The sequence below is a fragment of the Megachile rotundata genome, chromosome 6, assembly GCF_050947335.1.
Source record: "Megachile rotundata isolate GNS110a chromosome 6, iyMegRotu1, whole genome shotgun sequence".
NCBI classification, from domain to species: Eukaryota; Metazoa; Arthropoda; class Insecta; order Hymenoptera; family Megachilidae; genus Megachile; species Megachile rotundata.
The window spans coordinates 2620956-2647589 of NC_134988.1; the positions used below are offsets into that span (position 1 = coordinate 2620956).

General features: G+C 41.0%; 2 protein-coding genes across 2 annotated transcripts; one reads left to right on the forward strand and one right to left on the reverse strand.

The window, feature by feature from the left end:
* Positions 1–3735: 3735 nt before the first annotated feature.
* LOC105664199 (uncharacterized) lies at positions 3736–18184 on the reverse strand. Its single transcript, XM_076532671.1, has 2 exons — positions 17836–18184; positions 3736–5505 (listed from the first exon to the last, which is right to left on the reverse strand). Exons 1-2 carry the CDS (start codon positions 18182–18184, stop codon positions 4511–4513), a joined length of 1344 nt encoding a protein of 447 aa, XP_076388786.1. The 3' UTR covers positions 3736–4510.
* A 7649-nt stretch (positions 18185–25833) lies between these two features.
* LOC105664124 (uncharacterized) lies at positions 25834–26634 on the forward strand. The gene is made up of 2 exons (XM_012297319.2): positions 25834–26205; positions 26254–26634. Exons 1-2 carry the CDS (start codon positions 25834–25836, stop codon positions 26632–26634), a joined length of 753 nt encoding a protein of 250 aa, XP_012152709.2.

A 26634-nucleotide genomic window follows, 5' to 3' on the forward strand; every position in this document is an offset into this window, starting at 1 on the left:
CGCTCTGCTGTACCATTCAGCTCATGTACATACACTGGACAATTATTTATTATTATACCCTTCTCTTTGGCAAATTCATAGAAACGACTATTTACATACTCTTTCCCATTATCACATCTCAAAATTTTTACTCTTTTTCCAGTTAAATTTTCGCTTACATTTATGAATTGAATAAAACAGTCAAAAACCTCATCTTTGGACTTTATGCAGTAAACCTTAGCTATTTTGCTATAATCATCAATGAAAGAGACAAAATATCTTTCGTCATTTAAACCCGCTGTTTTAAAACTACCACATACATCAGTGTGAACAATCTCTAAAATATCTCTTGCTCTAGTTCTATTATTATTAAACGGTAAGTTATGCATCTTATTCTCTATACAGGTCTTACATTTCATAAATTCTGATTCGAGTTCTTTTGGAATGCCCATTAATAACTGTTGCCTACTCAAGGTATTCAAATAACTAAAGTTCACGTGACCTAAAATTCTATGCCACTTTTCTTTTTGACTCATGTTATTGTTTCGTTCAGCGCTACTTACAGAAATCGTATCACATTTAAGCTGACCTTTCATTTTAAACGTTCCACCCTCTTTAAATGCTACCGCTACAACTCTGTTATTCTCATTAATAATCTTTGTTATGTTTCCTTTCGAAATAATAGTATTCTTATCAGTTAACTTCCCATAACTAATCAAATTTGCATTCATATCTTTCGCGTAAAATACATTTTTCATTTCCACTTCATTCTGCTTACCAAACGCATCAAAATAGTTTACTACAGTTCCAATGCTCGTTGCCTTTATCGACCTATTGTCTCCTAAATAAATATTTACAGGTTCTTTGAGCTTTATATAGTCTCTGAAAAAATGTTCATTGTTTATAATGTGATCGGTGCATCCACTATCTAGCAACCATTCAATTTCACCACTACATAACCTGTTCGCTTCGCTACTATGCGCCACGTGTGCCGATGCTATCCATGCGCTCGCTCCTGAGCCGCTTTCGTCTCTCGTGCTTGTTTCCTACTGCGCGCCACGGAAGTTGCCGCGCCCTCTGCCGAAGCTGCCTCTACCGAGCCTGCCTCGACCGCGACCACGTGTTGAGCCTCGCCATGTTGAACCGGTTCGTCCTACTTGGCCGCCATCTTGACACTGTCTTGCAAAATGCCCAAATTTTCCACACCTGAAACAGCTTTCTCTTTGACTTTTCTTTGCCGCAAACACATTTGTCCTTTTTTCACTCTGTCCACTATGACCCTTCATTTCAGCCAACTTAATTTTATTTCTAACGTAGTCTGCCGTTTGATCTTCCTTGTTTAATGTATCAATCAAATCTCCAATGTAACTGTATGACTCTGGCAATGTGTTTAGCATATAGTTTAATTTTTCTTTTTCACTTATTTTAGCACCGGCACCTTTTAACTCATTAACTGTTTTTTCGAAATCACTGAAAAATGTCTCTGAATCACTATAACTATTTAATCGCATTTTTTCCAGTATGTTCCTGCACACAATTTGTAACGCCGTTGACTCCTTCAGGTACATGCTGTCTAATTTTCTTATAATCCCAAAAGCAGTTGTTTCATCACACACAAATTCCAATTGTTTATTAGATATTGCACCATAAATAATATTTATTGCTTTCAGATCGTTCTCATCCCATACTGCACTTGTCTCTGTTGGGGACTTCTCTCTTTCTATTACAACATTACACTTTTTCAACTTTAGAAACATTGTTATCCTTTTCTTCCACATACTATAATCCTCTCCATCGAACACCGGTATTGAAATCTCTTTTTTTTCCATTTCGTCTACAAGAATCTCGAACTTTCCTTCGTGTTCGTAATCCTGTTTTTCAAATATTATCTCTTCCTTTGTTTCCGGCGTCTCTTCTTTGTCCATGCACCCGCCACGTGTTTTCAGTTCAATTCGTAATCTATGCACATCACCACTTATTCACACTTTTTTTGCAAAACTTTTCCGTCTATTCAAAAGTCCGTTTATTTTATCTTCGAGTCTTACTTGTATTTTTCTTTCGTTGTTAATCAAGCACTTTGATTTTTCACTTTGAACTTTTCCACACCACGTGGCCTTTTTTTTTATCTCACAAAAATAACGAAAATAATGCGAACCACGGACTGCTACCATGAAAAGGTAATAAAAAGGCGGATGCAATATATAGACAAGAATATATATTTAAACACAAAACTCAAGATAACCCAATTACTTTTACGCGCAATCCTTACGCATGTACCCAGCAGAGAGAAATGCGAATCGCTCGCTCTCGTCCTCACGCGATCCTGTTCCCCCACCATCACACAAGGAACAAAGGAATAAAGGAATACAGATGTACTATATTAACAGTTTCGAAGGAACTTTGTGCGTCAGAAGACCAATGAAATGGAATGTCCTTTTTTAAAAGTCTTGTTAAAGGCTTGGCAATCTTGGCCATATTGGGAATAAATCGCCTATAGTACCCTACTAGTCCTAAAAATTGTTTAACGTTCTTCCTAGTCCTAGGTATAGGAAACTGTTTCACTGCCCGAACTTTCCCTGGATCCGGTTTTACGCCCTCACTAGAAATCTTATGCCCTAGATACGCTATCTTCTTCTGTAGAAATCGACACTTTTCAGGTTGAAGGGTCAACCCAGCACTCTGTAATCGTGCTAAAAAGGTTTTCAACTTTCGCGCATGCTCCTCGAGCGAGGCTGCATAAATTACAATGTCGTCCATATACACTAAGACTTCGATGCCTTGTAATCCAGATAACACGAGATCCATAACCCTTTGGAAGGTGGCTGGAGCATTTTTCAAGCCGAATGGCATCCTATTAAATTCATATTGGCCATAGGGAGTAGAAAAGGCCGTTTTCGATTTAGATGCGGGATCCATAGGAATCTGATGAAAGCCAGAAGCCAAATCCAACGTGCTAAAGTACCTAGCTCCTCCTAACTGATCCAGTATATCGGTGATATTCGGAAGGGGGTAGGCATCCGCTACAATTTTTTCATTTAGCTTCCGATAATCGATGACCATCCTCCAGCGCGGTTTGCCGGAGGAATCGGGTTTTTTAGGAACGATCCATAAGGGTGAGTTATAAGGGGATGCAGATGGCTGAATAATTCCATCCCTAAGAAGAGAATTTACCTGAGTATTTATTTCATCTTTATGAATCGGTGGGAATCTATACTGCTTTGTATTTATAGGAGTATTGTCCGTTGTGATAATAATATGATGAGGGACATTGGCCATTTTCAGCTTATCCGACGGAAGATGAAATTGGTACGGCAACTTGTTAATAATTTCTAGAATACTGGTTTTTTCCTCCTCCTGCAGATGACTGAGATTTAAATGTTTCAGCAATTCACTGGATCGCTGAGCCTCATCTGTCGATTTATCCGCCGTGGGATTCGCTGTTTTTGAAAAACGAAATGCGAGAGGTTTAGAAATAAATTCTTCTAACTCAATTTGGGGTACAGTAAGTGTAATATAATCACTTGTAGTGTTAATGACGAACAATTTAACAAAACCATTTTGCTGGGTTGCCAGGACTTCCCCCAAGAATACACCAGGACCAACATCAATCCTCCTAACGTAACCTGACGTATTACTACCCCTCGTTGGGACCGAAATTAACACCTTGTTTCGCGGAGGCAAATCAAATGAAGAAAAGACAGGAGCACACGAACTCTCCCCGCCTAACTCCACAAGACATGGAAAATTTTCCCTAAATCGGAGGGTAGCTCGCTGTCCCTCCAGAAATGAAACTCCTAATATTCCGGCCTCACTAATTGGAAAGTCATCGTTAACTACTTGGAAATGGACTGGAATGTTGTATAAAAGAACGACGATTTCACCTGAAGTTTGAACTGTTCCCGAGCCAATACCGGTAAGATGATAAATCCTATCTACTGTTCAGAGCACGAGAGAAAAGTAGCGGGACGGTAACGGGGCAAAGAGGGTAGGCCGCTAGGACCACCTAATCCCCACTTTTCGACTCACGCGTAGCTTCCACCGTTCATCCGTAATAGTGTGGTTTTACATAGGTATAGAAACAGATATTGCTACTATATGTTAAAAAACTCTACCTTTTTCCTCTTACGCGATGCGTAAAACTTTTGGACACTACGACAATGGAATGCCGCTCAACGTATCGCTCGTTCTGTCTCTCTTGTTCTACATATATCTGACCCACTCTCCCCGTCACGCGACCGATTAGTGTATGTGTGCGCCTCGACAAATAGCGTGTTATTGCCGAAAATACGTGTGACAATAGGCGGCAACGTTACAATCCGACCACTGCGATGCTCTTTTCGTCCCTCTAGCCCCGTTCCCGTCCCGCTACTTTTCTCTCGTGCTCTGGACAGTACGTTAACGGGTAAATCAAATTTCAATTCCTTTTGTTTAATCAAATTTAATTGAGACCCTGTATCCACTAGGAACCTAGCTGATCCATCCCGAAAGTGTTCGTGTACTAACGAAATTACCGGAGACTGCGTTTTACGACCTAAATCGGTTTCGCGGCAGACGCGGTGGATCCGGCGCGGGAAATCAGGGGTTCCCTCGCTATCGCGCCCGTTGCAGCGGCCCCTTTTGAGTTTAAAGAATTTTCCCGGTTTTCGAGAGTCGAAGAACGTGCAGACGGTGGATTTTCTATCAGTGTGTGGTAAGTGTTCTTTCTGTAACACGATTGCTCTCTATGACCCGATTTACCACACTTCCGACATCTAAATGTCGTATCGCGATTCGGATTTACAAAGCGACGGCCCCCTCGCGACCAACAATCTGCGCTAATATGACCCGTCCTACCGCAATTAAAACACTTACATTTGCGCGTTTCCGTGGTGACTAAAACTTTTGAATTGTCCCCAAAAACATTAAGATTCCCTGATGATTTAGGAAAATCTAATTGTTCTTCAACTTGAGAGGCTAACCTTATAGCTACCTTTAATTCCTTGACTCCATCCTTGGAGATGCTACTCGCGATAATATTATTTCTTAGTCCCCTTAAAAACCCGGTTACCGCGCTCTTCATAAGCAATTTCCTAACCCCTCCAAGCTCTTCCGAACTTAACTCCTCTTTCGCTGCCTGCTCCCCGCGATCTAAAATATCACTAACCCGGAATCCGAACTCCTCAGTCGTTTCATGTTCGCGGCGATATACTGCTTTTAATTCGTTATGGATATTATTCACATCAAAGCTTTGGGCAAACGCAGATTTTATCAATGAAATTAATTCTTCTACAGTCTTTAAAATATTGTCCCCCACTACACTCCTATAAACCCGGTGTTCCATACGATTACGAATTATTTCTAATAGAAGGGTTTTGTCCTCCGTTTTAACTAATGCATCTGCGCGCCTACATTGTGCAATAAAATCATTAACTCGGGACGGTTTCCCATCAAAATGAGGGATAAAACTCTTAATAATATCATATTCCATCCGAGAAATAGGTCTTGAAAATTCAGGTGTAATCGAGTCCTTAACAACATTATTAGAAGGTTGCAACAAAACCTACCTGAATCTGGCACCCGACTTTCAAAAATTTTATTTCTTCCAATTGCATCGTACTTAGCATCGTTTGTACCCGTTTATACCACCTTTGTTTTCGTTTGTACCCCAAGGGGTGAAAAGTTACTAGGGGGTGAAAAGTTACTAGGGGGTGAAAAATACCCCAGCACCCCACTTTAACATTTTTTAATTCTTTCAAAGCCATCATAAAAAGGGACGTCCGTAGAGGTTTGTACCACCCTCACTTTCGTTTGTATCCCAAGGGGTGCGTTTGTACCGCGTTTTGAAAGTACGTCCAAGGGGTAACTTCGCCATTTTTTGAGATATTCCAAATCTTCTTGCGGGTGCTGTTTCCTATTCGTCTCTAGAAGTTTGTACCACCTTTACTTTCGTTTGTACCTCAAAGGGTTCGTTTGTACCGCGTTTTGAAAAAAATCCCCTAGAGGTAACTTCGTCAATTTTGGGAATTTTTCAAATCTTGTTGGGGGTGCTGTTTCCTCTTCACCTGTGGAGGTTTGTACCACCTTTACTTTCGTTTGTACCTCAAAGGGTTCGTCTATACCCACTGTTCAAAAAATACCACAGTGTTAACTGCGACATTGTACATATACAGTATGGTGTTCGTAAATGTGAAAAACATCTTTGTCGTAAGAGTAAAAATTAGTAAACAGTCAAAGGCTATATCCGATCGTTTACAAAGCCGACGAACATCGAGTATCGGTGAGACACATAATAATGCAAGCAAGGGAAAATATCGCAATTTTATTTCTTATTATTTTATTATAGAACTTTTATTTTTATAAATTTTATAGGAATTTTATGGAACTTTCTTGTTTGAAATGGCACCAAACACAATAAATTCTAATCATAATTACTTCTCTAGTAAACTATGAATCGGACTTTTATACTTAAGACTAAATTCGCGTATACGACAGAGTTATGAATTGCTCCTAACGACTCGCTACTCAAGTAATTATGATTGTAATTATATCGTGTGTGGTATTATTTCATGAGAGAAACGAAACAAATACGATAGTAAAAGTGTCATTTACGAAAAACCGAAGACATAGAATTATAACTTTTTAATTTAGAAGGCTGCACACATTTTTTGTATCGCTAATCTTTTCTACGTTCAGTACACTATAAAAAATGCAATACCTATTCTATAATTGTGAAATTTCAGACTCGAAATTTTCATACCTATGGAGAAAATAGTGTACTACATACAGTAATTCGTCTCAGAGTGCTGCTCTTGTTTCCCTCTCACAGTACGCAAGACATCTCTTTCTGCGCCTATGCCTTGCGTTATTGCTGCGCCTATGTTAGTCTCGCTCGAGTCAATCAAATGCAACACTGTATTCAGCGCTTTGCCTTTGACGCAATCTGATATAGCAATATAATTTTTTCTAATGTATAGAAAAATTATAAATGTTTCTGATATAAATAAATGTTCGTAATATAGAAATAGAATTTTTTAATTTTTACATTTTTTGACTGCTAACTTGTGTAACATTTTTGTGAGGGTTTTTCAATTAAATTGAGACCAAACATGGTGTTCCGTCGCTAACGGAACATGAGGTGAGGATTTCCAAAGGGAGTTTATGATAGGGCCTCTACGAACAGCTGTTTTTGAGTTTGAATATTTTAGATTGCTAGTAATAGTCGTTTACCTTTTTTCAGATAATAGATTCCAAATTTTTAGTTTCGTTTTGTTCTCGACAGCTCAGCTCATGTCATAAACTCGGTCCTTCCCGAAGGGTAATTTCGCGAGCAAACGATGTAACGGTTTTCCTGGCCTTCGAGGGCCTACCTGGAGGGAAAAACCCCGGTGTCGTAGGACTTTGGGTCTTCTCACACACACGCGCGCTTGCACCCCACCCTCTCTTAGCGACCTGGCTAAGACCGAAATAGAGGGTGGGATTTAGAATCTAACAACCACGCTGATTGGGAAATTAACAAATTTCGGAAAACCAATCAGTGTGGCTTTCCGGACGTCCGAACGTTTCGCGGACGACAGGACGACAACGGATCGTCACTTATCTTCCATATCTCGAATCCGCATCATCGAGTTTTCTTGGGTCTCAATCGTGCGGAGACCCACGTCAAAAAAAGGTGTTGCCATTTGAAATTTTGACAACATCGGCCGCGAACACCGACGAGCCTAATCGGTAAGAGGAACCCTACAAATTCCTCCGAGGAAGAAATCCGCGTTGGTGAACGCGCGCCGGCAACGATCATTGTCGAGTTGCCATCGTAACACATGGCATAATTTGGATAGTATTTATCATTCATTAAAAAACGGATTGCTCTAACATGTCGATTCAGGATCCGTAAGTGATTTTTGACTTTGCAACGAAGAATACAAATTCCCCACAGACCGGCTTGAAAACAGCGAATGAATTTTCACTTCGCAATGTGTCCCTTTCCCCCGACGTCTTTCCGAATCAATTCCTGTATTGCTTCTGGAAAGTCTGTTAAAACATCGACAAGCATTTAAATGTCTCGCCGGCTTTTTCTGTTAGTTTGGCGAGTCGGTGGCGCGGCGGCTCGCTTTTGTTAACGCCGGCAAAGACAAGCCGCGGCGGGTAATGAAGAGCTGTCGAATTTCGATTTTCATGTCTGCTGTTTACACAGTGTAAGGTTTAGGTTCCGACCTACATTACACTGAGAATTAAATTACTGTATAAAGAAGATTAAAGAGGTGGCTAGCGCGATGGTCATGATCGCTCCGTTCATATAAATCAATAAAATATAGCAATTAAATTAACGCGTAAATTATATTATTAATTTAACAACGAATTAAAAATATTAAAACGTTTCTAATCACATCACGTTTCGTTTACATTATGTATACTTCTTCATTGACTACATTAACTTAAACAAAAAAAAAAATATACTAATCGAATTGAGTAACCTCCCCCTTTTTCGAAGTCGGTTAAAAAGTGAAATAACATCTTTATTGCGATGAGTGGTACCTTTTGTTTATGACGCATCAACGCGCTGCACAGTACTTTGCATATGTGGGCATTGTGGACAAAATTTATAACTTATCTTCTGTATAGAATATTCCTGTTATTGTTCGTCTAATTCAATTTTATATGGCTGTTTTTTCAATCTGCTATACTGTTAGAAAATTTAAAGTTTGTATAAATGCAACGACCAAAGCGGGACGTATGCATGTTAGATATACTATTTTTTTAATTATCAGCGATGGGTATTCGGTGAAGGTTCTGGGTTAGGCGCCATGCGGTCTCTTTATTCTCCCCACTCTGTGACCAGATCCTTCTAGAATATCCTAACCGCTTTTCACGCGCTACGCAGCACCATGACAAGTCATTGATTACGAAGCACAATACTTTCTGTAAACTAAATCATTCAAAACTATAGGAGGTAGTGAAGTGGAGAGCGAGGCAGTGTCTAATTTTTAATAATAAATAATAAAGTTCAATATTTTATTCACAAGCGAAGTCTTGCAAAACAAATGTCATTGAATAGAATGCAAAATATATATTCTCTCGGTACAACGAAAAAGTGGGAAGAAAACGAAGAATGGAAAAGGGGGTGACTTTCTGAAACTGGGAATTCCTCAATATCTCCGCCAACGGTCATCAGGCCCAAACCGTTACAGGGTTGACCGTTCGGCACTCGGCCTTCTATAAATTACCGTAGCAGTAATAAATCTGAGAATCGCCTCGGTTTTCTTAAATTACATTCGGAATCAGAAAATAACAACTACGTTAACCTTGGGCTCAACGTGCAAACCACCCGAGTAAAAACTATTTAAAAAATGTTCAATATTTCAAACCTTCTTAACTTTACAATAATTATCTTATGGATCTGCACTTTGACGATTTTCAAAAAAAGTGCATCGACCTCTAATCATTATACAGTATTGATTCGTAACAAGCAACAGTTTTGTGATTCGTAACAAGCAAATTTCTATCCCCTCTTGTTTGTTTAAAGTCGGCTGCTGAGTGAGAGATCCGAGAAAGAGTGAGAGGTCCGCGAAACCGAAGAAGTCATAAATTTTCACGGTCAACCGAACAGTTTAGTGGAAAGAGGACAGAATATATACAGTAAAGACTGGATAACTGCAACAAAATCGGGACCCAAGCGTTGCAGTTATAGAGTCGAGGTGTCGATTTTGTGTTTACATTTGACTCGAGCCGAGCGCCGAACGTAGAAAAGGACAGAGACTGAAAGAGAGAGAGGTCCGAGGAAAGAAAACAATCGGCAGAGACGTATCGATGTGACAACACTAATGCAACAGTAAAATTTTTTTATTTTTTGGTTTTGCTAAATATTACTTTTACCAATGTAATTGTGAGATTCTCCTGATCAAAATAAGACCAAACACGGCATAATTTGAACAACATTTGTTTATGTAGCAATATTGTTTGTTTTTTCGAGTGTATTGAGGTGCGATTTTATATGGAACCAAAAGACCATTATTCACCCGACTTTACTAAAAATTTAATTTTTAATAGCCTCTCACGTTCGCTCTCTGTCCTTTCCTACATTTAGCGATCGACGCGAGCCAAATGTAAACAAAGAATCGACACCTCGACTCGATAACTGCAACGCTTGTTCCCGATTTTGTTGCAGTTATCGAGTCGAGGTGTCGATTCTTAACTTTTAAATAGCCTCTCTCGTTCGCTCTCTGTCCTTTCCTACGTTTAGCAGTCGCCGCGAGTCAAATGTAAACAAAGAATCGACACCTCGACTTGATAACTGCAACAAAATCGGGAACAAGCGTTGCAGTTATCGAGTCGAGGTGTCGATTCCTTGTTTACATTTGGCTCGCGTCGACCGCTAAACGTAGGAAAGGACAGAGAGCGAACGAGTGAGGCTGTTTAAAATTAAATTTTTAGAGAAGTCTGACGAGTAATAGTCTTTTGGTTCCATACAAAATCGCGCCTCCATACACTCGAAAAAACAAACAATATTACTACATAAACAAATGTTTGTTAGCGCCAACGTATTTTTGAGGGTCGTCAAAGGCAATTAGCCCGCCGCTATTTTGCTTTCGTACGATTTATGATCGGGATGAACTGTGCGAGGTCTGGACGAGTGAATGGTTGTAAACGGACAGCTAGGGCGACAGACGATTGCCAGTGACTTGAAGTCACATGGCAATCGGATGTTGCAGACTTATTTGTTTGAATGAGGAAAATTGGGAAAGGCAAGCAGCCCGACGTTGCGTTGCCGGAATGAATAGGACATTGTTCCTCAAGGATCTGGCCACGGAGTGGGGAAGGCGAGGATGCCTTCTGGTAAGAGGACTAAGTTTGACCTCTTGGCACTTACCCCAGAACCATTGACGAGAGCAAATCAAATTTTTCTATAACATCAGAAGTGGGATACGTTAATCCAATCGCCCCATATAGTTTTCGGTATTCAACCGTGTTGTGTTTTGTGTGTGTTCAGTTTTTATAAAACGCTTGTGTGCAATTAAAATGGCAGAATCTGGCGAATCCAGCACTCCTTCATTCGAAACTCTTTTCCGTAAATTCATGGAAACATTCACGTCGAATGCAATGCCGAGTGTTTCCGGTGTAGCGCCGAATGCATTAATTGATGCCATTCCGGAATTTGGGGGTGCTGACCTTGGTGAGGACGCGAAAAAATGGTGCCAGACAGTGGAACGCATCATGGAAAAGTTACCTCTTCCGCAACGATTGAGCCTTGCGACACATGCATTAACTGGACCAGCGAAAAAGTGGTACCAATCGTGGGAAGGTAATCCGAGATCATGGGAAAAATTTTCTGAAGACCTGTGTTCCGTGTTTGTCAGTGAAGATAGACTATGTGAACGGTTGGCTCGTGCTGTAGCCTATACGAGTGATGCCGCTGAATCGTACTCTGAGTACGCGCGGAATAAATTAAAGTATTTTGGACAAACTCAAATTGAGTTTAAACAACATGAACTTATTAGTTTAGTGATCGGACACATTACTGATGCATCTGTGCGGCAATCGCTTTTGAACGCGCGGTATACTTCTACGGTGGAACTATTGTCGGGAGTGTCACAATTCGTGAAAGTAAAAAGTAATAAAGAACCAATTCGGGAAATGCATGAAGAAAAGGGACGGGTTCCTTTTAAAAAGCAGTGCTACAATTGCGGTGAATGGGGACATACAGCAAATTACTGTTCCAAACGATCACGGATGGGCAGAAAACGCAGCCCACCGAGGAGTATTACCTGCTCCTATTGTCTTAAGCAGGGTCACAGTGAAGACAATTGTTGGGCCAAAAGAGCGCGACGTGACGAAAGCGAGCACAAAAAACCAAATTTAAATATGGGTCAGCTACAGACGAACGTATGTTTCTCTGTAGACCATAAACTGACCCCAATTCTGTTACGCGACACACTTGTAAGGGAGAGCCTTATTGACAGTGGAGCAACGTGTTCCTTGGTAAAAGAAACGGTGGCGAAACGAGCAAATTGTAAAATTGATCCTTTCGCCACAACGATTAAAGGCTTGTCTGATTCATCTACCACTACCATCGGCAGCACCACAGCAATTATTCGGTCAGAAGGGCTGTCGGTAGAATTAGATCTATTTGTTGTTCCGGATTCCTCCATCCCGTACGGACTCATCGTAGGGAAAAATGTTTTATCCAACGGTGGTGTTCGCATCGTTACCGAAACGGACGGATCGACCACCCTCCAACGGACTTCAAGCGGTCGAGAAAAGGGAACATCGAACGAAGACCCCGTCTGCTTCAACATCGAAAATGTCAGTGACGAAACAAGGAGGGAATTATCAAATTTACTGGACCGGTACAAACATATGGTGGCAGTAGGGAGTCAGGTTCGGAGAGTAAGTACGGGAGACATGAAAATCGTAACAAAGGAGGATCGTGTGGTAAGTTATCACCCTTATCGGTTATCGATTACGGAGCGCGAAAAGGTGCGTGCGATTATCTCTGAGCTACAAAAAAATAATATTATCCGGGAAAGTACATCTCCTTACGCGAGTCCCATCATCCTAGTAAAGAAGAAAAATGGGGAAGATCGGATGTGCGTAGATTTTCGGGCATTAAATAAAATCACTGTAAAAGATCGTTATCCCTTACCTCTGATTGAGGATCAGTTAGATCGTTTAGGCAAGGGAAAGTTCTTTACCACTCTTGACATGGCATCCGGATTTTATCAAATTCCGATAGCAGAGTGTTCAATAGAGAAAACCGCGTTCGTGACACCTGACGGGCATTACGAATTTTTGCGCATGCCATTTGGGTTATGCAACGCGCCTGCCGTATTTCAGCGTGCGATTAACACCGCGTTGGGAAATTTAAAACATAATATTGCATTAGTGTATTTAGATGATATATTGATTCCGTCAGAGACTATAAGAGAAGGGCTTGAACGTCTGGAACAGGTTTTAATAGCACTCGATAAAGCAGGGTTTTCCTTAAACATTAAGAAATGCTTTTTCTTTAAAACTCAAATCGAATATTTAGGTAGAGAAATTTCGGCCGAAGGTATTAGACCCGGCGCTAGTAAAGTGAAAGCGTTACTTGAAGCACCTATACCTGCTGATGTAAAACAGGTACGACAGTTTATGGGCCTTGCAAGTTATTTTCGCAAGTTTATTCCGGAATTTTCGGCTCGTACGGCTTGCATTACGAGATTAACAAAACAAGGAGAACCCTGGAACTGGGGAGAACACCAAGAAGAGGCACGGAAGTATATTTTAAATCAACTTACTTCAAAGCCGTTATTAATTATTTTCGACCCGCAACGAGAAACCGAATTGCACACAGATGCTAGTTCATTAGGTTACGGTGCCGTTTTATTTCAGAGAGTAGGCGGAGATCTAAGGGTGGTGTCTTATTTTAGTAGACGTACGACCCCTGAAGAGTCGCGTTATCATTCTTATGAACTCGAGACATTGGCAATTGTAAATGCATTAAAGTATTTCCGCGTCTATCTTCTTGGCATTAAATTTAAAATTGTTACCGATTGTAATGCGATAAAGGCAACCAACAACAAAAAGGACTTAGTACCTAGGGTAGCTCGATGGTGGATCCTTTTACAAGATTTTAATTTTGAGTTAGAATATCGTAAAGGTAAACAGATAGAATATGCGGATTATTTTAGCCGAAACCCCCCGAAAGATTATCGCGTCAATTTTATTTGTGAAGGTAGTTGGTTAGAAGTGGCTCAGCGAAATGACGAGGAAACAAAAGAAATAATAGCGAAATTAGCTTCTAATCATAGTTTAACGTCAGACTTCGAATTAAGGGATACGATCCTTTGTAGGAAAATAAAAAGAGACACAGGACGTGTAGTATATCGTAGTTTCGTTCCGAAAGGCAGTAGGCTTGGTTTGCTACGTCTCTATCATGACGAGAACTGTCATGTTGGGTATGACAAAACATACGATCGTATATCGCAAAAATATTGGTTTCCGAAAATGCACGCGTTTGTAAGAAAGTACATTAAACATTGCATTACCTGTGTTGTATCAAAACGACATACAGGACCGAGACAGGGATATTTGCATTCAATTCCAAAAAAATCCATACCGTTCGACACAATACACTGTGACTGTGTCGGCCCATTTCAACAGTCTAAAGAAGGTTTCCAGCACATCCTAATAATAGTTGATGCATTTACAAAATACATTCAGTTGATACCGTTGAGAACCTTAAGCGGCCCTGAAACACTACAAGTTTTTAGAGAACGACTTACATTGTTTGGGACACCGCGAATTATAGTCTTAGACAGAGCGACTAATTTCACATACAAACCTCTGAAACAATTCATAGAAAAACACGGAAGTCAGGTACATTTTATTGCTACAGGCGCACCTCGAGCTAACGGTCAAGCCGAGCGATACGTAGGGACCGTAACAAACCTTCTTACCGCGGAAACAAAAAAAGGAACAGAATGGCCGAGCAAACTAGCAAAGCTAATGCTGGCCCTTAATACCACTATACAAAAATCGACTGGATTTTCCCCCAGTAGGTTGCTATTTGGCCTAGAACAAGGCCCAGGTAATGCAATGCGTGCCGAAGAAACATTGCCGGCTACAAATGAGGAGATAGACATTGTCCGTGACAGAGGTGTAGCTGCCAATAGGTTAAAAGAAAACGCGGTCTTGCAAGAAAACAGATTTAATAGAACGCGTAGAGATAGTATTTTTTATAAGGAAGGTGACACTGTTTTTGTAAAGCCAGCAGATAATAGAAGGTCAAAATTAGATGTTAAGTATACGGGACCTTTTACGATTTCAAAACTTATAACAAACGATCGTTTCGAAATCATAGGAAAGTCCGGCAGACCACAAACGGTGCCCAAGGATCGTCTTAGAATGTGGGAAGGAGAATGGAATGATACGCAGTTAAGCGATGACGATACGGAATCTACTGATGGACCGTGTTAGCGTTAGAATATTTAGCACTGTTTGTTAATTGTTTTATTAATTTCTATTGTATTGCATGTGGATTAATCTTTTTACTATACAAATGAACATTTTTCTTTCTTTTATCTTTTGTGTGCTATTGGGTTTATGCAATATTATAATAGCGATATTCGATAGTTTTGAGAATAATTGTTTAACGAAACATTTTAGTTTTTGTTCTTATCCGTACATTTTTATAATAAAATCATTGGAGACTTGAATAAATGAGTGGTTTTGTGGCATTTTAACTGTATGCCCTGTGGTCAAGTGTGTTTTTATAACTGATGATGGGAAGATATTTGTATACTCCGTAAAGCGCATTGTCGTCGGAGGTGTAATATGTGCAGTCAGTTGTATACTCCGTAAAGCGCAGAGCCGTCGGAAGGGTATTAAGATTATTGGTGTCCGGGAATAACGTATGAAAGGCGTCAATGTCGTGTATGGAATAGAACGTTAAGACTTCGAAAGAGATTTTTAAGGGGTGACAATAAGGCCACGGACTTGATAGAATATTCTTCGAAGGACGACGTTTGAAAACTACACGAATTGCGCGGAATAGAGGACGTTATCAATCCCGAGGGAATATGGTAACAAAATGTTTGTTTGATGTTATGATACATATGGCTGTTCTTATGAATTGATGCTTCCCGAGAGCGTGAAGCATGTCAGGTTGGCCGTGTTAGCGCCAACGTATTTTTGAGGGTCGTCAAAGGCAATTAGCCCGCCGCTATTTTGCTTTCGTACGATTTATGATCGGGATGAACTGTGCGAGGTCTGGACGAGTGAATGGTTGTAAACGGACAGCTAGGGCGACAGACGATTGCCAGTGACTTGAAGTCACATGGCAATCGGATGTTGCAGACTTATTTGTTTGAATGAGGAAAATTGGGAAAGGCAAGCAGCCCGACGTTGCGTTGCCGGAATGAATAGGACATTGTTCCTCAAGGATCTGGCCACGGAGTGGGGAAGGCGAGGATGCCTTCTGGTAAGAGGACTAAGTTTGACCTCTTGGCACTTACCCCAGAACCATTGACGAGAGCAAATCAAATTTTTCTATAACATGTTGTTCAAATTATGCCGTGTTTGGTCTTATTTTGATCAGGAGAATTTCACAATTACATTGGTAAAAGTAATATTTAGTAAAACCAAAAAATAAAAAAGTTTTACTGTTGCATTAGTGTTGTCACATCGATACGCCGGTTCGGATTACATTACATACGCTGCTCGCTCGTCAAGTGTCAAAATTCAAGGGGGATCCCCCTATGTGGTGGGGATAGTAACGTTGCAGTTATCCAGTCCATCGTTTGTCGCAGTTATCCAGTCTTTACTGTATATTGTTTTCTCACTCTGATGCATAGCGATTCTGTCGTCCATTCAACTAATTCTACATTGATTCGTAATAAGCCACTTGCTCGGGTCTGACCATTTGTTTGTTACGAATCCGGTATATTATACATAGACATGTTCCATTCACAAAATCTTACTTGTATTAAAAAGGGAAAGAATGTTATGTTCTGTCCTTGTCTAAAGAATAACATCTCTGCTCGACCGATTACTTTATAGTTTACCGCTACCGTCGCGTCGTCGCGCTTGGGAACAAAGGCAAGCCCAATAGTATACGTGATTCGTAACAAGCAACTCGCCAGACCCGAGCGAATTGCTTATTACGAATTAATACTGTACACTATTCTCTCCGTAAATGTGAAAAAGATCTCTAACGTAAGAGTAAAAATTTTATCCCCACTACTGGTGGGATCCTCCTCGGAATCAGTCAAGAATAAATCACATTCAGTCGCCGAAACAACGAGAATCAAATATCGGTGACACATACTAATGCAAGAAAAGGAAAAGATCGCAATTTTCTTATTTCTTACTAATTTTTCATAAAATTTTTACTGTCATATTTATCTAGCTTTCCTGATTAACATGACACCAAACATGATATAATTACGTTAACAATTGTATGTGTAACGAGTGAATAAAATTTTTAACATAAAAACGAAAAGCGAATGGAAAAGAAAGAGAGGCAGACGGTTGAAGCATCCGGCAAAAATTAAAAGACTCACGCGTGTTCTGCCAATTAAATTCAAAACTCAAAATTCTTTATTTTTGGTTTTTCGTCAATGGAACTTTTACCATCGTATTTGCCTCGTATCTTTGATGAAAATGACACCAAACAGGATGTAATTTGAGTTATATTTACTTGCAATATCATATTGTAGTAAAGTCATCGATGTACGTTCAACAATCGAAATTACAAATAAATATATGATAGTAAAAGTGGTACAAACCTCTGCAGGCGAAGACGAAACAGCACCCCCAAGAAGATTTGAAAAATTCGCAAAATTGAAGAAGTTACCTCTAGGGGAATTTTTTTCAAAACGCGGTACAAACGAAAGTAAAGGTGGTACAAATCTCTAGAGACGAATAGGAAACAGCACCCCCAAGAAGATTTAAAAAATTCCCAAAATTGACGAAGTTACCTCTAGGGGATTTTTTTCAAAACGCGGTACAAACGAACCCTTTGAGGTACAAACGAATGTGAGGGTGGTACAAACGGGTACAAACGACTAGGAATCAGCACCCGCAAGAAGATTTGGAATATCTCAAGAAATGGCGAAATTACCCCTTGGACGTACTTTCAAAACGCGGTACAAACGCACCCCTTGGGGTACAAACGAAAGTGAGGGTGGTACAAACCTCTACGGACGTCCCTTTTTATGATGGCTTTGAAAGAATTAAAAAATGTTAAAGTGGGGTGCTGGGGTATTTTTCACCCCCTAGTAACTTTTCACCCCTTGGGGTACAAACGAAAACAAAGGTGGTACAAACGGGTACAAACGATGCTAAGTACGATGCAATTGGAAGAAATAAAATTTTTGAAAGTCGGGTGCTAAGTTCAGGTAGGTTGCAACAAACCTACATTCGGATTACTTACTCGGTGCTCATCAATTTGCGAAGAAATATGTGACAAATTAGAAGGAGTTGGCCCAGCCGGAGTCATGAAAACATTATTATTAATAGTACTACTGGCAGGGATTGTCGCACCGTCCGACGCACCCCAACCCTGAATCGCAGGCTGGACAGGAATTACAGAGGATTCGTGTACCCGTGTCTCAACCCTTCCGAACGAAGTAGAAGATTCAATGCTAGATGTTTCAGATACAACGTCCTCTACTAGAACGACACTACTACCACGCAGTCTATTTCTACGACTTCTTTTGATTCTTACTAATTTCTTTAGGAATGGCGGCATTTTAAAAATCTAACAATTACAACTATGCCCAGAACTCTTGAATCTGATTGCTTACAATCTAAACTTACAGTTTGTTGTTTCAACTGAATAATATTCTGCCCAAAATCGCACGGAGTTCTTTACGTAGTTCTTGCTTCCACAGATGTACTGCTCCGTCGATGACCCGTTGAACAGGGATGACCTCGGTTTATGGGACGGTCCACAGGTACTCCAACTCGATGGTCCTCAGCTCAGAAAAAGGTACTCTGGTCCGACTGCAATCCGCTGCTTCCAGGTGGCCTTGGCTCCGTGAAAAGTCCTCTCAGTGGCCCGATAGCGATGTGGACAATGTGCGTGTGATTCCGGTGGATGGCTTGCGCGGCAGCCGAAATCACCTATCTCTGGTATTCACCCTTCGTTCTTGGGGAAACCGCGCCAAAACCCAAGAGAGAGAAGTTGCACTTCCTTGATTTATGTCCACTTTTACACAAAGTTCAATAAAACAGTTTATAAAGCGTTCAGTTAATTTATTTAAAATACACCCGCGAGCCGGTTAAGTTATTTAAATATACGATAAGTTTGTCACAATCACCTTCCAACTAACACCCTTTAAAGTTTATCGCTTCTACTAACTGTCTCTTTTAAACTATCCCTTTTTGAAACTATCCCACCGCTGTCACCAAAAATGTTGCGTTTACCGTTCGCGGTCTAGGGATTTTGGGATGTGGGTAAGTTAACCCGTGGAGCGCTGAGGGCTCTGCTCGCGGTGTGTAGAAATGATTCGAAACAGATTTAAGATGGAAAACGACTAATTCCAACTATTTATTCCGATAATTGTCAAAGTACTTTTTACAAGAGCGAACTGGAGCGTATGAAATACAAAATTAGTCTGATCGTTCTGCGCTTGGCGGAGGAGATCTTCGGGTGATGCGGATCGATGCCCCTTCCTCGCTGGATCCTGGATCCTCCCTCAGGATCATCCCTTGTCCAATGGTGGAGGAGTTCTCCGCCGTCCGATGTGGGCCCCTTCTCCTGGCTGTGGTCCACCCTCAGCCGCGTGGTGGTGGAGGCTCCGCCAAGACGCGGGAACGTAACATTGAACATGTGCTTAGAGAAAGCGTGGGACCCAGAGAAACGCGAAAACAAAGTCCTTGTACTGGGCGAAAATTTACGACCCTCTTCGAGTGCATGAAAAGACATTCGTAGGAGATCTCGAAGCTTTCCAGAACCGAACGCGACTTAGTCAAAAACAACGAATTCGATACGGTCCCTAATAAATTAATCTCTACAAACATTCAGAATGAAGCTATGTTTATTCTCTGGATTCCCAAACTTTTCCTAGCACAAACACCCACGTCGAGTGGCTTTAACAATATAAGCTTTGTCTATAGTACATGATCGCACACTCAGATAGTTTAAATTTCTCTCTTAATTTATGGTCATCGATATAACAAAGTACAGATGCGCTCTGTAAATATTCTCACGGTCGTGTCGCCATACTTCACTGACTATATTCAGGATGATAACAAGTACGCTTGCGTTACACTCTCGAAAATACTTTGTGGCGTGCAAGCGCGAATTCCCTATAGGGGAGTTGGTAGTGTTGTGTGCTGGCATTTGTTACCAACTTAACTCTGTATGAACATAGAAGAAGCGAAACATGTGTAGGTACTCTACGTGGGGAATTAATTAGACGCTTCTTTTAACAAGAGGTATATATATATTTTCAACAATATCACAGAGGTCTCTTTCTTTAGCTTTCTTACAATCAACTGAAAGACGCATACGCGCGCTGGGACGCTAACGCTGTGTGGCGCTAGTGTCGCACACCATAGACTACGCGAAGTCTGAGAAGCGTACTCGCTTCTTGCGGGTTGAATGTGGGGTCGCCACACCACCCCCTTCCAAATATTCCACATTCCTTGGAATAGGTCTTGAATAGGTGCGTAATGGAATGTTTTGAGGCGCTTGCTCGTCCGCAGAATTCGTCTCCATGAATGCTGGTTTTAATCTTTCTGTGGAAATGTTAACAGGATTATTTTTTACATTTACTGTAAATACCTTATCAGTCACTCTTTTTAAAATTTTGTATGGTCCTTCATAGACAGGTTCAAGAGGTCTTTGCGCAGCGTCGACACGTACAAACACGTGTGTGCACGTATACAGATCTTTAAAAATGAATGTTTTTCTTTTGTGGTGATGCGCTGTAGGAATTGGTCTGACTCGCCTGATATACTCTCTGAATTTTTGTAAAAATAACTGTGGATCTGCCGGCGGTTCCTCGTCTGCAAAAAATTCACCTGGCAGCCTTAACGGGTTTCCAAATAGCATTTCCGCTGCCGAAGCTTGTATGTCGGGCTTAAAACTAGTGCGTAAACCAAGGAGTACTGTTGGTAGCACCTCTGTCCAATCGTCGGCTTGATGACATGCAATGGCTGTTTTTAGAGACCTGTGCCATCTTTCTATAATTCCGTTTGATGCCGGATGATATGCCGTTGTATGTATTCTTTTACAACCAGCTAATTTCATGAGAGATTGGAACTGATAAGATTCGAATTGTGAACCTCTATCTGTAGTAACTGTTGTTGGGGATCCATATCTTGCAATCCATGTATTATAAAATTCTGTTACTATTGTTTCTGCTGTGACATCTCGTAAGGGTATTGCTTCTGGCCATCGTGAAAATCTATCTATTATTGTTAGGCAATACCTGTAACCTTTCGATGGAGGTAATGGTCCAATTAAATCCATATGTACATGTTGAAATCGCTGATCGGGTATAGGAATGTGTTCCGGAGCGTTTCTAATATGCCTGCTTATTTTATTTCTCTGGCACTGTAAACATGTACGAACCCAATGTGCTATATCTTTTTTCATACCTGGCCAAACGAATTTCCCACAGATCAGTTTTTTTGTTGGGCGACTTCCTGGGTGTGCTAAATTATGCACTGAATTAAAAATGCGTTTCCGCAGCGATTGTGGTATGTATGGTCGAATTTCCGCTGTAGATATATCACAGTAAACTACATTGTCTGTGTTATCAACTCTCAATTTCTTTAGGTTGAGGGTGACTGAATCGCTTTGTAGCAGATCTTGTAATTCTTGGTCTTTCATTTGTTCTTGTACTAATTCTGCTGTGGATACTATTGTCTGCGATGATAATTCCTCTATTCTAGACAGTGCATCTGGAACTATGTTGTCACGACCTACAATATGAATTATGTTAGTCGAGAACTGACTAACATAATCTAGCTGTCGGATGCGTCTTGGAGTCGCCTTGCTGGATTTTTGACAAAACGCGTAGATCAACGGTTTGTGATCTGTTTTTATAATTCTTGTCCTTCTATTTGATTTTTAAAAAATTGAATGCTTCTGTATATGGCTGTGAGCTCTCTGTCATATGTGCTATAGTTTTTTTCACTTTCCGAGAATTTCTTCGAGAAAAATCCGAGTGGCTGCCACTCTGTTCCATTCCACTGTTCCAGTGTAGCTCCTATGGCGTTGTCGGACGCATCGGTCTTAAGTGCCAACGGAGCACCTTCTATGGGGTGAACTAGCAATGTTGCTTCTGCAACTTGTTCTTTACTTGCCTCGAAAGCTCTTTCCGCTTCGTCGGTCCATTTAACTAGACGTTTGTCCCTTTTTTTAGCACCTACTAGGTAAACGTATAGCGGTGCCTGCACTTTTGCTGCATCTTTAATAAAGTGTCTATAAAAATTTATAAGTCCTAGAAATCGTCTTAAATCTTCTATGGTCTTTGGTTTTGGAAACTGCTGTATGGCTTTTATGCGTTCTGTTAATGGTTTAATTCCCTTACTGCTAATATGGTATCCGAGGTATTCAATCTCTTTTTTTCCAAAAACGCATTTTGCGACATTGATTTGGAGTCCGTATTTAAGAAGTCTGTCGAATACCTGTCTTAAATGATCCTTATGCTGCTTTTCGTCCCTTGATGCTATGAAAATATCGTCTATGTAACAATGTACGAAATCTAATCCTCTCAGCACGGTATCCATAAATCTCTGAAACGTCTGTGCTGCATTGCACAAACCGAACGTCATGACGTCAAATTCGAAGAGACCAAACGGTGTAATTACAGCAGTCTTTTTTCTATCTTGCGGCGCTATGGGTATCTGATGGTACGCTCGTGTTAAATCTAATTTCGAAAATATGGTGCAACCCTGCAACTTATATGTGAAATCGTGAATGTGCGATATCGGGTATTTATCTGGAACGGTTACTTTGTTGAGACGTCGATAATCGCCGCATGGGCGCCATTCTCCGGATTTTTTTTTGACCAAATGTAGTGGGCTTGCCCACGGACTATTAGACGGGCGGCATATCCCCTGCTGCATCATGTGTTCGAATTCTTTTCGTGCCGCTTTTAATTTATCAGGGGGTAATCTCCTGGGCGGCTCTGAAACCGGTGGACCTTTAACCTCGATGTGGTGCTGAACATCATGTGGGCATCCTTGGGAACTGCGTGGTTTTGTGATATCCACATACTCACGCAATAATTCCTAGTAGGGGTTGTCTGCATTAATTGTGGATATGGCTGAAGCAGATTCTTTTGTGACCACGGCATTAGCCTGTAGATTTGTTGTGTGGTCCAGCAATCGCCTATTCCTAATGTCCACTAGCAGTGAATAGTGCTTCAAAAAATCGGCTCCTAAAATTGGGTTTTTTACCTGTGCCACAATGAACTCCCATTTGAAGGGGCGCCTCAGTCCCAGGTCCAACGTGAGTGTTTTTGTTCCAAATGTGTTTATTTCCGTACCGTTGGCTACAAATAATCTGAAATCGGATGCCCTACGGTTATCTGAGAGAGTTTTGGGCAGAACTGAAATATCTGCTCCAGTATCGATCAGGAAGCGAAGAGCACTTCTCTTATCTGTAACTAATAAGCAGCTTCTGCACTCTTCCTCTGACACTGCAGCCGCTATGCAGGTTGAGGGGTTTAGTTTTCCGGCTGTCTACAGAGTTCGCCTTTCCATGCACATGGCGGTTGACATTTCCATGACTTGGCTCTAAATCTTTCATGGTAGTAACACAGGTTGTGTGATCTTTCTTGTGACCTTGACCTAGACCTGCTTCTAAATTTTCGTCGAAAATGGGTTTGCTGTACACCTTGGTTCTTAGCCATCGCTTCTATCATAGCGTGTGTTGATTTCTGTGTCTGTAGTGATAATTCAGCTGTTTGTTTAACCAATGACAGAATTGCATCTATTGCTGTTTGAAATGAATTCTGCGATGGGTGCTCAATCGCGGACGCGTACATTGGCTCGCTTTTTTCTACGGCCTTATCGGCCAAATCCGCTAGTTTACCCAACTCCGTACCGCTCTCTACCACCGACAGAAGCTCCTGCACCCGCTGTGGTAGTCTTTGTAGCCATAAAATTTGTAAATCTGTTTATGAGTGCGTTTTTAAGTGTATTGTACTTATCTTTTTCGGGCGGGGGTTCAATAACATCCGCCACCATCTTCATTCTCTGCTGGTCCAAATGCCGCAGCACTGCGCTATATTTAATATCCTCGGAACGGATTCGATGTAGTTGAAATTCCCCTTCTAATTGTCGAAACCACAATTTGGGTGCTTCTGTCCAGAAGGTGGACATTCTAAGGTTGAGGAATTCATTCGCCTCCACTGCTAATTCCCTGACCACGTGCGAACTCGAAGCGTGGGACGCCATTTTATGTGCGTCGCTTTCCGATAGAATCGATAACCGCGACGTCTGCGTCTAATTTCGGCGGTGAACGCTCTATTGGCATTTTTTTCTCTTTTTTGGTACGCACTTTCTGTTATCGGGGTCACCAATTGTAGGTACTCTACGTGGGGAATTAATTAGACGCTTCTTTTAACAAGAGGTATATATATATTTTCAACAATATCACAGCGGTCTTTTTCTTTAGCTTTCTTACAATCAACTGAAAGACGCATACGCGCGCTAGGACGCTAACGCTGTGTGGCGCTAGTGTCGCACACCATAGATTACGCGAAGTCTGAGAAGCGTACTCGCTTCTTGCGGGTTGAATGTGGGGTCGCCACACATAATGTAAAAGCGGCTCCATCTAGCGACAAAATATGTAACTTTTAAAACGCGCAAAATTTAGATTGTAAAAGGTTCAGTTGAAGATGAACACAGGGTATATTTGATAAATTGTAAGCTAAAATCAAAGACTACTTGTAAATACTCGTATCTAATAAGTGAAGTATGATAAGGCAGCCAATTAACGACACTTTAATTATAAATATTAATTTTATTGGAGGAAATGAAACAAATTGTAAAACAAATTCATAATTATCCTTGATTTTTAATTGGAAATCTGATTTCGTCATTCTATTAGATTCAATTCTCAGAGCTAGAAAGTAACGCACGTATTCTTCACTTAGTAGAGCAATATATTAAAATTCGTTCTGTTAATTCAGTTTCATTTAAATTAGTTTAAAAGTTAATCTTTGTTAAAGTTCATTAAAGAATGTAGCGGCACATGGTTCGCAGCGTTGGTAGAAATTAGCATTGACCGTTTACAGATGTTTAGGTGTAGGCAGTTAAATCTACCCTAAAGTCTGTAAGTCGGCGAAATTATTTTATGTTTTTTGGACGTGCGTAGCTCAATAGACTACCCTACCATAAACGCTGCCAGCCATGTCCCGTTACGGTTCATTAGGCCACATGGTCAGCGCGGTCCGGAAGGACATTTTCGACTCTCAAGTTCTAATTTACAATACTCTTTCCCCCGTCGAAAATGGGAGGACTCTGCGAGAAAAATAACTCCACCCTCAACTGTGTAAGGAGTTACGCCTTCTCCGAAAAGTTTATATATACTGCGGAAGGGCGTCAAAACAGATATAAACGGTCGAGCCTCCAATTCTGCATCATCGAACATTCTATACTGATTCCGTAACATTGTATTCAATAGCATTTCTGTAATATCACACATAGTCTCCATAGTTCACATTAAACACCTTACCTCTTGCAAACACACTGTTGCGAGCAATATTTATTCATTTCACACCTAACCTATCTCGCGACAAAGAAGTTCAAAAGTTTAATTTAGTTGTTTAGTTTATTTAATTCTGTTGAAATTGAGAGAAAACAATTTAACTAAAAGTTCGAACTTAGCCAGTTGGCAACCCTGTATGAAAAAAAAAAGGAGAGCTCTCGCTCGAACAAAGGAGTTTTCTTTTGTATTCGAATAAAATTTTTTTTACGCAGTGGAAGCATGTTTTCTCACGTATAATAAAATCGAACCTAATCCTTATTCTTTATAAGCATCCGGCATTTGTGCGAAGGAAGCTCAATACTTATAACAAATTCATTTCAAAGTTTCAAATAGTTTATTTATTTTTCCTTTTTGTTGTTTGATTAAATCGCGGAATTAAACCAAGCGTCCAAGCGCTTCTTGAGAATTGAACCTCGCCAACAAAATCCCTAAATTCAACAAGAAGAATCGCAACAGTAGCACGCTAGCGACGCTACCTAGCGTAGCGTGTAGGAAGTAGTTGAGCGCGGGAGACAACGACGCCGTTCGTCATTAGCCATACGCTGAGTACGCATTATATGTATATCCAATCCTGAATAAATAGTTGTTGAGTTATAGAACCTCGTGTATTTACTCTAAACGCTCCCACAATTGGTGAAGCGTTTTTCTTATCGAAGTTTGAGACAATGGCACACGAGGGTTCCGGGAACGCGTCGGTCGCGGCAGTGAGCGTGAAAGTGCCTCCTTTCTGGGTAGAAGAACCCGAGATGTGGTTCGCTCAGTTAGAGGGACAATTCCTCGTGGCCGGAATAACTGTGGACGCGACAAAGTTCGCATACGTGGTCGGCAATCTGGAGGGTCGGTACGCCAGAGAAGTAGCAGACATTATAAAAAACCCGCCGATAGTGGACAAATACGACACCTTGAAAAGGCAACTTGTGGCAAGATTGTCCCAATCAGAGGACAGGAAGCTGCGTCAGCTACTGGAAAGAGAAGAACTGGGGGATCGCACTCCCAGCCAATTTCTAAGGCATCTCAAGAGTCTGGTAGGAGAAGCGGTACCTGAAAAATGATTAAGGAGCATTTGGTCCGGTAGACTGCCGCAGTCTGTGCAGACGATATTGCCAACGCAGGAAAAAGCACCATTAGAAGACGCCACGATTTTAGCGGATAAAGTATACGAATTGGCGCCACAAGGTCCTCAAAGTAACATGGCGGCGGTGGAGAAGCCATCCGGAATTTCCGCCATTGAACGGAAGGTGGAAGAACTAACCAAGATGGTGGAGCAGTTGACGACCAGGTCGCGTGGCCCATGGCGAAAAAGATGGCGCGGTAGTTCCCGCGACAGGAGCGCAAGCGGGAACCGCGTTCGATACCAAAGCGACAAGAAAAGGTATGATGATTGTTGGTATCATTACAAATGGGGCAAGAACGCGCATAAATGCGTACCGCCGTGTAAATATGCACCCCCGAGGCAGGAAAACTAG

Coding starts and splice junctions, on each gene's coding strand:
- LOC105664199 (XM_076532671.1), bottom strand. CDS start 18,184: ATGCCGCCATTCCTAAAGAAATTAGTAAGAATCAAAAGAAGTCGTAGA. Junction 5,506..17,835: donor GAATGTAGGTTTGTTGCAAC/CTACCTGAACTT, acceptor TTTTGTTGCAAC/CTTCTAATAATGTTGTTAAG.
- LOC105664124 (XM_012297319.2), top strand. CDS start 25,834: ATGGCACACGAGGGTTCCGGGAACGCGTCGGTCGCGGCAGTGAGCGTG. Junction 26,206..26,253: donor AGAGTCTGGTAGGAGAAGCG/GTACCTGAAAAA, acceptor AGACTGCCGCAG/TCTGTGCAGACGATATTGCC.